Genomic DNA, 14,913 nt, shown 5'->3' with positions numbered 1-14,913 from the left:
ACACCAAACGAGTCAATGGCAGAATAAGCTGTTTGGCATTGGAAAAGAGGATTTGGCAAATTTTTCATGGGTGCAACCCACATACACAGCTCTGCTGCTCATCCCACAAATGCATGTTCCTTACAAATGTGGCACCATTGAAAAGGGGGATTAACAGGATTTCCAACAGTATAAGATGTATTGCCAAGAAGCATTGTTACAACAAATAAATAATCCACCAAGCAAAATTTTCCTTACTTTTTGTGCTATATTTATATGATCTTTTTCTAATACTTCCTCTTCTTCTTCTTCTTCTTATTATTATTCATTCATTATCTGTAATCGCTTATCCAATTCAAGGTCGCAGTGGGTCCAGAGCCTACCTGGAATCATTGGGCGCAAGGCGGGTATACACCCTGGAGGGGGCGCCAGTCCTTCACAGGGCAACACAGACACACACACATTCCCTCACACACTCACACCTACGGACACTTTTGAGTCACCAATCCACCTGCAACGTGTGTTTTTGGACTGTGGGAGGAAACCCACGCGGACACAGGGAGAACACACCAACTCCTCACAGACAGTCACCCGGAGCGGGAATCGAACCCACAACCTCCAGGCCCCTGGAGCTGTGTGACTGTGCCGCCCTATTATTATTATTATTATTATTATTATTATTATTATTATTATTAATTGGGATGTAGTGAGATTTTCTGCTAGAGCTAAAAATATTAAAGGTTCTCTCAGTAACCCCATTATATTTATGGTTACTTGAGTATTGTACGTATATTCAAGACATGTTTTTGCTTGAATTGTTTTTTTATTTTTGTTCTCTCCAGTTTCTTCTAGAAACTATATTTATATATATATAATTCTCTTAGAATTGTATGGCATCCAGCCACATAATTAATGAGCTTTTCCTAACTCCACAGAATGCAGTTTCACTGCTTCACATCCCAGTCTGGAGTAATTTGGTATTTTTCTCTTGCTCGCACTTGGTTTTAGAAAAGGTGACTGTGCATTAATTAATATTAAGAAAGTCTCATTCACCGATATGTCGACATATTTTATCAAAATATTTTAGTTGAGCATTATAATTCACCCAAAATGTTCAAGTGTACTACAACCGCTCGCCGCAGGGCGGTGGTGTTGCTCCTCTCGTGTTCACAGCATGCGTACTTCAGAAAGAAGATTAGCACTAATTATTTTGTTGAGTTACCTAGACTTTATCGCTTTGTCTTTAACGCGTGAGTGCTTTGTCAAGATCTAAAGAAACATTAATAAACCATGAAATGAACATGATTGTTATTGACGTTTGAAACTGCTCTGGCTGCAGGATCCGAAGGCATTAGGCGGAATCTCAAATAACTGCCTGCTCTCTATGGAGTTCACTTTGCAGGTCATAAAATAATGACTTCAACACACAGATATTTGATTTCGTCTCTAGTCTAAATGCTCTCGTATTCAGCCGTAGGATACACGAGTCCCTCTCTTACATGTAAGCCACTAACTGAGTGTGGAAATTATATTATCACGACCTTCAAACCGCACTATGTAGAGAGTAAGAGGTGAATTGGGACGCCTCTTCTGTCTGGACCAATGAGAGCTAGCGATTCGCCTCCATATTATACGCGAGCAGGGCGTGATTTTCTATTTAAACCGAGCGATTCTTCCGCGAATTACAGAACAGCTCCAGAATAAAACACCCGGACAGGACTCTCAACGAGGACAGGCAGGTAAGGTGGGTCGAGGAAAACGCCTTGAATTCTCCTGCATGTAGTGGACAGAGTTTTAAAAAATGGTCAGTTATTTGCAGCCTTTGGATGTTAGAATTAAATGGGCGTGAGAAGGTAGGCTTCACCGCTATGCAGGTGCCCAGCCCCCCCTGTGTTTACCTCGGAAAGGATATATGTTTTATCGCATTTATAAATGTGCTTCCGTTGTCTATAGTGTAAGGGCTGGGTTTAAACCACTATTTATAAACCCCCCGAAAAGGTTGTGGGTTTTGTAGATAAACTCAGAAACCAAGACTGTTACTCATTCCAACTGCAGCATTCTGTTCTGCAAACTAGTGCCTGTGCAGTTATACAACTATATACAACTATACACTTACAGAGACCAGTCTCTCCTACTCCTAAAAAGCATATATATGTATATATATATATATATTTTTAAATAATTATTTATGTATAATAATTTATATATAATATATATATATATATATATGAACACATAAGATACATATGCCTTAAGCCTAAGGTACATAGATGAGCCTTAATATTTTTACCAACATTTTGTATTTTCTTTTATTTATTAAGATATTAAATCTAGTAAGTAAACATCGAGTAAACAATGTGCCATAAGTTCATTATCTCCTCCTAAACCTTCCTTTAAAATATATTTTTCAAGGGCTATTCTCTGGATTTCAAAACATTGCAGACATAATTAGTTGCTTAAGTATTCAAAAAATTTGATTTGTAAAAATTATTTTCTAGACACCAAGATTTGTTCACAATTGTTGTGATAGGAAACAGACGACTGAACAGTTGAATGCCTCTGAAAAGTACCTCACAGAAAACTTTCACCTGATCTAGATACAGATATAAAGACACCAACTGGAAACACTGGTTTTGTAATTTATTCCAGGTAGTGAGATACATACGAGACATTGTATTTCTCTAAGAATTTTTTTTTAATTCCGACTTTCCATTATCATTATTATTGATACAAATAGAAAACTAAGAAGTCATTTAGTGTTGTAAGTTAGATAGTTATATTTGCATTGTAGACGTCACCACGCTTGCTTCCTATTACCACCATTGTAAAAAAATCTGTCAATCATTAGTGTACCATGCAATATCTCAAATTATTTGTCTCTGATTGACCTTCTTTACATCCAAAGTGTAATTATAAAAATAATAAGTGGAGTGTAAATATAAATATAACTACAATTATCTAGTGCTAAGACTAAGAGAGGTCAGTCCTATATTTAGGAAACTGTTATTGAATAACTGTTGAATGGTGTAAGGGTGGGGTGAGGCAATGAGCTTTTGGATTATTCAGCACTCCCTAAATACCCTATAGGCTTCTTTAATAGACCAGACTGAATTAAGTCTACTTATTTGGCAAGTAATGACAAATAGATTTCATATTGTATTGATCTTGGCTTTGAAAGAACACTTGATTCATTGTGTGTTTCTCCACCTGTTCCACACCCAGCTCTTGTGCAATAGCACCTGTAGACCCACAGATAAGCAACTTGCATGATAAAAACATGTTTGTTTCTCTTCCTGAAAACTACTATTAAAAAGACTGCATTTGCATCAAGCTTGTCACAGTAACAAATCTGCATAGGACAACAGTGACCTTTTTATGTCCTGGCTGGGGGTAGGTGGGAAACATGGTCATGAGTGTTGAGGAGAAGTGGACAAGTCCTTGAAAAGGCCCAGTGTTTAACACTGAAATCATAATTGTGACCTTAGCAGTCAGCTAACTGTGAAAGGCTGGGGTGAAATTAATCTGAGAGACTAGTCGGTGCCCTAAGCAATATTTCTGTAGTGAATCAGATGAGTTCACATCGTGTGGGTTGCATGGGCATCCGTAATATATTTAAATATTTGTTAGTTACTAACTCAATATTATTTAGTCAAAAATATTTGGTGGAAAATAACTTTTCTGCTCAATGAAGAGGTTACAGTTTTAAAGTGCAATATCCTGTGCACAGCTTGTGTGACAGAGTGGTTAGGCAACTATGAGGCAGTTATTGAGGATTGGTTGCCTTTGGCTTCAGTGGTTTGATTTTTAATTGCTGTTTTGAAAAGAATCACATCAGTTTGAAATCTGCAAGGAATGTAATTTGTGGAGCCTTTGAATGTTTAGATTCAAACTAACTGTGTTCACTGATAAGAGGGTGTTATGTAACCTTAAGCTAACTTCAGGGCTGGGTGGGTCTGGTTTACGTGTCCAGGCAGTCTGTGGAAAACAGAAAGGGTGTGAAGTAGCAGGGAAATGCTGACTTGGCCTTAGAGACAAAGAAGGGGGCTAGCTTTATTTTAAAAAAATTAATAATAATAAAATAAACAATAATAATAATAACAATAAAACAAAAGACATCAAAGAATGTGTTCAGTCTATATATGTGGCATTCAGCTTGTTTTAAAGTCATAATTACCTAGTTTTCCCAAGGTTTTTTGATCCGAAAGCTTGGTTGTTTGCAGATAGTGGCAGGAGATGAACTGCCTGTTCTTTAAACTAACAAAGTCTGACCACAGCCTAGTCCTTGGAATTGCTCCTGTTCACTTAAATGATTCTATGATTTTGCCTCTGTCTCTAAAGAACTTCCAAAATGAGTGACAACCCTGTCAAGGATGAAGTCCAGAATTTCGACAAGAAGTGTCTAAAGAAGACGAACACGGCGGAGAAGAACACCCTTCCGACTAAGGAGGGTAAGAGAGTTTGGTAGCCTCCTTAAACACTGGCCTGTCCCATTGTTCCGACATGAGAGTCGTGTCCACACATGCCTTTGTGTGAACACTGCAGAGGAAAACAAACAGCAGATCATAAGCGCAGATATGTGATTTATCTGGGGCATAGAGAACATACAGAGTATAAACAGTGGAAATGAATGTTTGTCCTTGTTTCACCTGTAGCCTGCTTGTTCCAAGAAAACCAATCAAAACACAGAGGGAGTTTCCTGTAATTGTACTGTTGTGGAAGATCCCTCATATTATATTTGGCTCCTAGGAAGTAGATCATACAACATTTTTATTCTGTTGATATTATGTGCTGAATATTTTAATCCTGTTAACTGTCTCACTGTTCTGTAGCCTACAGATAGTATACTAACATGTAGTTACAGAGTAAACCTGTACTAACAGTAATACTTTCCCAGGCAAGCAGAAGCACATTAAGCTGAAAAAATGCCAGGAAACACCATGGTCTCCAGCACAACCTCAGCCTGTGAAGTAGCACAAATTCTTGTCAAAATGTTAACTGCAAACTTGTAGATCTGTGCACAAAAGATGTGAAGTAATTACAGTTTTATGAGTGGAATCCATCAGCCAAGGTTGGGAGAACATGTCAGTACTTGCTTGCTTTTGGCTCATTATATTAAGTCAGCAGTTGTTGGATGTGAAATGCCTTAATGAACTGGATTGCAACTCACTTGCTCATGAGTAACAAAGATCTCCAGAAGGAGTGCTATTCATTTCTTTGCATCAGTGACACCATATTATGGGAAGCATTTCTTAAAATTCTCAAGCAAAATCAGCTATTCTTATCTCCACTAAATTCTCTACACACTTTAAGGAGAACTAGCATCCGCTCGACTATGATCTCCGGTCTGTTTGATCTTTATCTTATATTTCCCATGCATATCCTTTGAGATTTTGTACTTCTTTGGCATTGGCTGGCTCCCACTGCTGAATGCCAATGTGCATGTAAACAGGTCTACTGTAATCATGTGAAATGTCTGTTTGCATGATTTCTGTAAACATGTTGGTAAGATAAACCTACTGACACCAAAGTAACAAAAGGCTGTTGACTGACATCAAAGGGGAAATTTTGCCCTACAACACTTGCTCAGTGAAGTGACACTCATCTTAAAGAGTGCAAAGACATTGCATGAATGTTGATGAAGACAATATAAGACAACCTTAAAATCCAACTGTGTGTGTGAATTAATCTTAATACAAACTCAATCAGGGATAAAACCGTGCATAATATCTTTTATGAGGCTACTTGTATCAGAGCGTCACAGGAAAAAGCTCTTAAGTTGTTTTATACAATTGAAATGGCCTTGTTTGATGCTTTTGTGTTTCAGTTCAAATAGATCAGCAGAAAAGCACAGTAGTATGAGGAGGCACTCACTTTGAGTTCCAGGACCTAAATCCTTTCTGTAATGCACAATTTGTGCTTAAGAATGATAATTGTAGACGTTTACTGTTCAACACTCACATATACACTGATCAACCATGGTTCTACACTCACATTCAAATCTCTCACCTCCATTGATCATGCAAGAGTGCTTTGTTGGTCTACAATTACAGACTGTAGTCTATCTATTTCTCTGCGTAAACTGTTAGCCTCCTATCAATCTGTTCTGCAATGGTCAGGACCACCACAGAGCAGGGATGATTTGGGTGGTGGATGATTCTCAGCGCTGCGGTGACACTAACATGGTGGTGTTGGGATATTGCGTGTTGCACTGATATGAGTGGATCAGACACAGCAGGGCTGCTTGAGATTTTAAACCCCACACTGTCACTGCTGGACTGAGAATAGTCCACTAATCAATGGTATCTAACAAGGTTGGTGTGTCTAACAGAGTGGACAGTAAAAGGACACAGTGTTTAAAAACTCGAGCATCCCTGCTGTGTCTGATCCATCAGCACAACATGTATTAACACACCACCACAGTGTCACTGCAGAGCTGAGAATGATCCATCACCCAAATCATACTAGCTGGACTACAGCTTGCAATTTGTAATTGTACAACTACAAAGTGGTCCTGTCTGGTGAGTGGAGCAGAGAGAATGGACCGTACGTGTAGAAACAAACAGGTGGCCATAATGTTATTGTTGATCTGTGTACATTGTGACTGGACAGTAGTTTAGGATATTTCAGAGAAAATCATTTGCAGACAGATTGCTAGAAATAGTACAAGATGTAGGAAATGCATATTAAATATGAATAACTAATACACTAATAATTCTCTAGCCCATCCCTGAATTAGTGGTGAATTTCCTTGCATTCTATTCATAGCAACTTATAAATTGTATTGGTGTGTTTGTGTACATATAAATCATTAATATGGGTATATATATTTTTTATCAAATCTGTTTATGAAAGTACTTCATCATACTGGCCAATCAGGTTTCAGTCAGGTTTGTGAAGCCTAAATGAGGACTGAAGTGGGTGAAATCCTATGAAAAAAGGCACTTTCATTTAAACATACTTGTGGGTATTTGTGTCCTTTTACATTGGATTCGGTAGAAGCAGGAGCAAAACCTATTAATTTCTTACATGCAGTACTTTCCTAGGGTGAGCAAACACTCAAAAACCTGAATGGATGACAGTTACAGTGAGGGTTATGTAACATACTGCATACTGCAGAACATGGAACTCTCAAATGGTTGTCACAGGCATGAAGTAATCATATTTTATTATTAAAAGAAAGGATAATATTTTACTATTTAAAAAACTAATCATATAGCTTACAAAATGGATATACCCATGATGCCTTATGCTCTTGTGATCTTGGCAGCTTTTGATTTTTATCCTTGTCGTATCTTGTCGTGTAGCGTTTGTCAGTTTTTGCATCACCATCTTTCTTCATGTTTCCTTTTTTTTTTACAGATATTGAGAAAGAGAAGGCAGCACAGGCATCGAAATGAGACCCATTCTCCAAGGCTCCTCACGCCCCCCTCACTCTCCCTTCCTCCTTCTTTACCCTCTTCCATTTTTAAGAGATTTCACTTGATCACCACCCTTACCTTCTGCATTTCCCATGAACCCTATGTTTAAATCTTATCGCAATTCCCCACAATGCCATGGGAAGGGAGGCATTAAAAGGGCGTTTGAGAGCATTTGTAAAGCCATGTATAATTGCAGCTCTGTATGTTATGAAACTTTTTAGCTTGCATTCTTAAGATTGGAGACATTTGAGAAGCTGACATTTGAGAAGTCAAGCACAAGAAATCTCTCATCACCAATGAGTTAACTCTGCAAACTACGATCATGTCAGATGTCAGTCTCTGTATCTGGTACCAGATTCTGGTTGACTAATTCTATAAATGATATGTAAAATGATATTTTTGTTTAAAAAAAAAAAGTAAATAAACCATGTTTTAAAACATGTCTCGAGTTCAGTGTTATTGCTTAAATGCAACAGATTTCTACATTTTAACAGCAATAAACTGGGAAATGAGCATTCTCCTATAAGTTAAACTGTCCAGTGACACTGTTAGCCGCAGTGAGAAAAGAGGTGGTATGGTAGTTTTTGATGGTTTAAGGTGAATATGCAAAACAACAACAACAAAAAAAAAATCACAAATAAAAAGGAAAGAATTTTTCTAGGAAGATACTATTTTTGAAATATGAGACTTTGCAACAGAGATCTGTATCTGGTTAAAGTCTGAGTTAAATCTTAATTTTCTTCTGGTTAGACCTGTTAGAAGAGTTACCTATCTGGGCCCAGTTTCCCAAAATCATCTTAGTGTAAATATCATCTTAACACGGAGAGAGATTGTTCAGTGTGATGCTCACTCTACCACGTAAAACACTAGCATACTGAACCAAGACAATGTGCCTCTAGCCATTTACAGACACTGGGGATTTGTAAACACGTTAGACTAGTTTAGAGCATGCAAACAGACTGGAGAGCTACCAAATGTTGAGGAAACAGCCTCAGAATTTTATAAAAAAGCTTTTTTAGATTTAAAAAAATTGTGAACGTTGCATTTAAGGGAATGCACAGAAAAGACATTAAAAAGACACTCAAGAATAGCAGCTGCCCAACAAGAGGCTGCTGTTTGTGCTTCATCTCAGAGAAAGTATGTGCTGGTTTGTGACTTGCAATGTGTGATCACATGGTTGACAGGCAGGTAAATAATACCTTTTCACTCAGTGCAGTCACACTACTGGAAGACTGATAAGAGAGAGGGCCGTGCCTTGCACTGCTTTTCTCCCTCTAACTTTCTACTGCACTTATAAACGGGTGACTTGAGCCAAAAGGTGTGGTTAGAGTAAACTCTCACACTGAAACACTGAAGCTTTTCAGATCACAGGTTTGGTAGAGACACTTTGGGATAAATGCTGCACTAGGTATATCAATATTTAATGCTAAAAACAGGTGGTGTCACTCTCAGACAAATCTATGGTTCTAGGGTTGTGCACTCTTAAATGGTTCTTTGAGCAATGCCATAGAACCATTAGTAAGAACCTTTACATCAAGTGAAGTTTTTTAAAAACCTCTCTTAAACATGATTCTTTATGGAACCAAAGTTGATTTTCATAAGACATCACTTAAAGAACCCGTTGTAGCACCTTTATTTTTAAGAATGTGAATGTGTTCTCCCAGTGTGCGTGGGGGTTTCCTCTGGGTGATCTGGTTTCCTCGCACAGTCTGAAACACACATGTTGGTAGGTGGATTGGTTATTCAAAATGTCTGTAAATGTGAGCGTGTGATATAGGAGGGCCTCATCAATCCAGAGAATGTCCTACTAGTCCAAAGCTGTGTGTGCTATACCCCTCTATCCAGTGCTTGGCAATAAGCATGGTGAACTCTTGGTCATGTGCACTAACTCCAGAGCATCTGATTTTTATATTAAGCTTTCTATAGATATTGCACAAGCTGTGCATGCATGCACAGTTAAATGTCCAGAATGGAGGCACCTTAAAGTAGCTTTATTTGTGGCTTTTGTTGCTTTGCAGTGACAATGTCCTTGTTGTTTTATTTTGAAAATTTCAGTTAGAAACTTAAAAAATAAAAAATTTAGGATAAAATGTATTTGAATACTCAAGCATAGTAGGGAAAATTGATCAAACCCAGGGGAAAGATATATAACTACTTGTTGAGGCAAAGATCAAACCAAGGACCCATAAGACCTTATAGCTGTGGCAGCAACGCTATCTGTAGCATTACTGTGCTGCCCCCTACTTACAAAACATGATTTTTTATCTGCAGTGAGAGATTGTGCTATTGCAAAACTGCTTTAATACACATTCATTTTCATACTGTTCAAAGCACAGAAGTAGTAACACGTCTCTGCATGCACAAATTAAAGCCTTTGACAATCCTTTGCAGTATGGCGCTCTATGTGCACACTCAAACACTCTAGGCATAGATTCAATCTGAATGTCAGTCCATTGCTGGGTGTGGCATAGGCTCTGGAAAAATGGCAAAGATAATTCTGCATGGAGATCAGAAAACAAACACACAGACACACACTTCATGTAGTCACAAACACGTGTGGGTGATGAAGAATGCGTCCCTAGCATTGAAGCAAACGAGAATGTTTTGCAGCACTTGACTTGTTTGGGCATGATTGCAGTGCCACATGTTTTTGCATGTAGGCAGAGTCTCCAGAACTGCCTGTGTGGACAGAACAAAGTGTGAGCTGTGATTAGAGTACAGCGTTTTTTTTTCCCCCACCCATGTTTAAAACCCAGCAAAATGCAACTTGATACATTAAAAGTCCAAATATTTTTTTGGATATCTGCCACCCGCCATTTGCTTTCTGAAATGTTGTGTATTATTAAGAGGTGCAAGGCAAGGCAGGCTTACTTAGAGCATCCTTTGTGGACAGTGGCAATTCAAAGTGCTTTACAAAAACTGTACATGGAAATGACAGAAACATTCTTCAAAATTGAATTTTTAAAACAACTGAAATAAAAAGTAATACAAGGTTCTGGTCTTCCCTCCCATCTCTTTGCAGCAGTTACATTTTCTACTCTTCTGAAAATGATTTACATTTGATGTAGGAACATTTCGGCGAGGGTTTGGTGGCATTTCACCACTTAGACAGTGCCTTAAAGCAATGTTGTATTCCTGAAGGTTGGTAGACACTACTGAAATATTCAGCCGGTTCAGACACTGATATTCAGTTGTGCACACACAGCTTGTGCTCCAATGAATGGAATGGGATGCACTAGGTCAGCGGTACATGAATCTAAGATCACTATTTCAAGTGCCAAGTGATGGCTAGAGGGGTGTAAAAACCCCATGAATTGGGCAGTAGAGCACTAAAACTGCGTACTCTTGAACTTCAGTCAACAATGGGATGAGCTGAAGTGATGTTTGTGATCTAAAACTGATCAACATCTCCCCTTGACTTGACTGTATATTTGTAGTCTGAAAGTCATCAAATCCTTAAATCAAACTGAAATGTTCCAAATTCTAGTCAGATGCCTTCCCTACAGAGCTGATGCCATCGCTCTACCTAGTGGGATTTAAATTTAAAGGGATGAGCATGTGGTGTATCCATGTAGTTTATATAGTAATTTGACCAGTGGTATTTAAACTTTGCAAACCTACTACTATATTTACCAGCATGCAAAGTGGCTGACTCTTTATGCAACACATAAAGCCGGTAGTTTGGCCAGATAGCAGGCTATGTGCAAATAGTTGCAAATACAAAAATGTGGGATATTTTTGTTTAGAAACATATAAGCTCTGCCACAACTCTAATCTTTATAAACTCCAATTCCAGAATAATTCCAGAAAATATGATGAATAATGCCAACATTACGGTTGCATATTCCATTTCCAGATATTTATACAGTTCCAACCTCAAATTCTTCAGTCTGATTTTGCGAAGCATGCTCATCAGTTGTATAGTTTCCACATAGCAACTAGTTTTTTACTTCCCTACAGGAATTAACTGGGGCAAATTTCATGCTCCCTGTTTTTTGTCACAATGACACAAATAAACTAGCATAACTGAAACAACCACATGGGATACCACAGCAAATGTTTGGCAACACCCTGGCAACCACCTGGAACCATAGCTAGCACCTGACAATAAGCTAGCTACCATAGACAACTTAGCAACCACCTAAAATACCATAGCAACTGGCGTGGCAACTACTAATAGCACCTTAGCTTAAAATGGAGTCAAATGGCATAAGATACAACCATAAAACAACAACAAAAAGCAACAAACAAAAAAAAATTAGCAACACTAGCATAACTTTAGGAAACACAACAACCTAGCACCTGCCTGGATTCTCCTAGCAAATGAGGGAACCCATTCAGCTGCACAGTCATTCTGAGTTTTCCTCAGAAAATGCACTGTTCAAGTCAAAACATACTGTTAATTACAAAAAACAACAACAATTTTAATTTAAATTTAAATAGTTTAAATTCATTCTTTATACTCAATTGATTGCTCAGTTCAAATTTGATGCATGATATTAAAAAAGCTGTAATATGAATATTTTTCTTTTAATTTTTTTCCCTAAACTGCCCTAACAATATAAACAATATCACTCAAAGTATTGGTTGAGCAAGAAGTTTACAGTGTCTCAGTGTTTGCACATATTCTGATTAGTTTTTGTGTTCAGATACCATTATGACCATTAAAGTTCTGAAGAAATATGAGATCAGCAAATATTTCATAGCATTCATAAAACCTTGCCAAACCAGAAAAGACACAATGATGCTGCAAATACATATTACAGCTCAAAATATACAGAACAGCAACTGTTTCTTAACGGTTCTGGATGAGTTTAGCAAAAGCATCAAATGATCTTTTCGTGTTAACTAAGGCTGGCTTAAAACTTTTGTGCAACTTATGGCATATTGTACATTACATGCTGTAGAATTTCCATGCAACTGTCAATAAAGAAGAAGCAATCAAAAGCAATGTTGTATGCAAAATATTTGATTACTGTACTGTAAACAGACTGATATCAAAAGACAATTTCTACTGAAACATCTATTGTACAATTTGCACTTAATGTAAAGAGCAGATGAAGATGAAATGAAAGTTCTTTGGCTTTCTTTGGACCGTGACAGTATTGTACTAGCACCTAGTTTAGGTTAAAAGGTCAGTACATTTATACGGCATTGAGTTAATCAAACCATAACATTTTTAAGTGCTGTTCAGACCAGAGTAAACCTGTTGTTCATTGTGCAATATGGCCTGTATTATATTGTGGCATCTGCCAATGTTAAGGGTGCAGGGCCATACAAAGTGAGGATCCTGTGATGTATCAAGTTAACTCAAAATGGAATGCAGTGAACAGCAAGCTGTCAGAATGAGGGAACAGAGCATGTTGTCTGCATTCAGCCTGATGCAGGTTTATGAGTTCATTGAGGCAAGTGATAATTGTGTTAGATGTGTTTTTGTAGATTTTAAAGTTGTGTTGATTTATTATGCCCCTTTTCATCTTCAGGATTTTTATTTTTATTTATTTATTTCATTTTTAATACAATTCTATAATGAAGGCTTAAGAATATTCACTTCTCCTTTTGTAGACTAAAATGTAATGCACCTTTGAGGAACACAACTTTACTTTGAAACCACTGCTGTAACTTTAAACGTACATTAGCACTGTTTGTACCTTTAGCGATAATAATGTACCTGTATAGTGCCTTTTTAATCTGAGAGTGTTTCGAAGTTCCACATAAGAGGCACTCATCACCCTTCCAACTAAAAAGATGGTTTAAACCCATAGCCTATCATTCAAGAACACCTGGCAATGATTCTGCCACATGGTGCAATCACTTACATGCACAGACATGAGTAGCCTACAACTCTTGCACCCACATACATTCCAAAAAACTAGCCTCATTCATGGTAATTGCAGACATACATAATGCTCAATATTTCTGAATTTTCATTGCTCGTACTAATGGAATAATCACAATTACTTAAGTATAGTCCTTATTTCACTAGTGTCTTATTTATCAGTGCTCCAACCACATGTGTGTTCTTTAGTAATCTTGGAAGCTTTTTAGACAGTTACCAAATCATTCAACTGAATGCAATGAGAAATTATGCAAGCTTTGACTAGTAAAGTTTAAATGGGTGGATCTCAAACTTACATCTCCTGATTTCTCTCTGCTCCACCCTTTAAACCCTTTTGCTCTGGAATTGATCAATATACACCATGTTTAAGGTTGTAGCATTTTTTTCCACATTGAATGCATCTATAGATCCTAACTCTATTCATTATGCTTGCAATATATATTAATTAAAGTATATATATGTTATTTTGCTGCAGATGTTGGATACCATTGTCAAACAGAAATTTAGCTCAATAACAAAAATGAATATAACTGTTAATATCATTTCTCTGGATTCCAAATATGTAAACCTTATAAAGCTACCGCCCTCAGTGTCCCTTATCCTCTAAGTCAATATTTTCATGACACCAAAGTGTGGATTTTGTGGATGCCTTTTTGAAAAAGATACTTGGAAAGGTACTTTTTGAAAAAGAGATGAGGCAGGTGTTGGAATGAGACTAGAAGAAGGAAAACAGACCATGAAAAACAGGAAGCCAGGAACTAAAGTAGGAGGGACAGGAAATGTTCATATGATAAAATATATATTCAAACTTACTCAACGGGAATACTGCAATAAAAAACATCAGAATTACAGGGAAGGATTAGATCAGTGACGAAAGGGTACAAAGAGAAAAAGGGTGGAGTGCGAAGGTAAACCGGACTGAACTTTAAACGTCCATGACACTTAACTTCACTGTAGTTCACAGCCCATCTGTGGATCTATAGGTCTCAGTACTTTGATTTGCCTTCACGGGAATTTTAAAATGAGATTTTATATAGAGGGCATCATGTATGGATGTTGGAAGATAGATTTCAAACAGCAAATCTACTTCAACGTATCCCAAACATGTTCCCTCACTTCAGAGAGTGCAGTTTATGCAGCTCCACTGCTCCATAGCTAGGTGCTGGGCCTAAGCATGGTGACCTTTTATGTGCAGCTGCCTGAGACAGTTCCATTTTGCCTCATGCTTTTCCATAGGGATTATACAAGCTGTATTTGCATAACAGAAGTGTCCACAATAAGTATCTATATTGGATAATTTAGAGGGTTGTCTACAAATTATTGGACATGCAATGTATATTCGTTTTTAATGCAAAACCTGTTCATTATTAAGTGGTTAAAACGTATGAAAGAATGAATTATTTAATTAATAAATGAAGATGTAAAATGGTAATTATTTGGTAAAGACCAATAAACCACTAGATGTTCAACTCTAATTGAACTTGAAGCATTACTGCCACCTGCTGTGTAAACCCTGCTTCTGCGGTTTTTGAGAAACCACATAGTTAATACACAAAATGTCCAGTAGGCGGAGCTACATCTCCAAACACAGTGAGCGGGACCTTGCAGCGGGCGGGGCTTACATTTATGGGCGGGACCTCTAGTCTGATTGGCTCAACTGGTGTCCGTCAAACTCCT

The 14,913-nt window shown here is 37.6% G+C and overlaps 1 protein-coding gene across 2 annotated transcripts; it reads left to right on the top strand.

The window, feature by feature from the left end:
- Nucleotides 1-1,576: 1,576 nt before the first annotated feature.
- Nucleotides 1,577-7,837, top strand: tmsb1 (thymosin beta 1). Of its 2 annotated transcripts, none has more exons than XM_066649786.1 (3): nucleotides 1,577-1,718; nucleotides 4,318-4,427; nucleotides 7,339-7,837. In XM_066649786.1, the coding sequence occupies exons 2-3, from the start codon at nucleotides 4,328-4,330 to the stop codon at nucleotides 7,374-7,376; spliced, it is 138 nt and encodes a 45-aa protein (XP_066505883.1). In that variant the 5' UTR covers nucleotides 1,577-1,718; nucleotides 4,318-4,327; the 3' UTR covers nucleotides 7,377-7,837. The 2 variants fall into 2 exon arrangements, with proteins under 2 accessions (XP_066505883.1, XP_066505884.1); XM_066649787.1 differs by having other exon boundaries at nucleotides 1,622-1,723.
- Nucleotides 7,838-14,913: the final 7,076 nt, after the last annotated feature.

This window comes from Hoplias malabaricus, chromosome 17 (assembly GCF_029633855.1).
Source record: "Hoplias malabaricus isolate fHopMal1 chromosome 17, fHopMal1.hap1, whole genome shotgun sequence".
NCBI classification, from domain to species: Eukaryota; Metazoa; Chordata; class Actinopteri; order Characiformes; family Erythrinidae; genus Hoplias; species Hoplias malabaricus.
The sequence above is the reverse complement of the archived record's forward strand: the minus strand, read 5'-3'. Positions and strand labels throughout refer to the sequence as shown.

What these genes read in the sequence shown, in the direction of transcription:
- tmsb1 (XM_066649786.1), top strand. Translation starts at nt 4,328, where the DNA reads ATGAGTGACAACCCTGTCAAGGATGAAGTCCAGAATTTCGACAAGAAG. An exon ending in CACCCTTCCGACTAAGGAGG is followed by an intron (nt 4,428 to 7,338) that starts GTAAGAGAGTTT and finishes TTTTTTTTACAG; the next exon opens with ATATTGAGAAAGAGAAGGCA.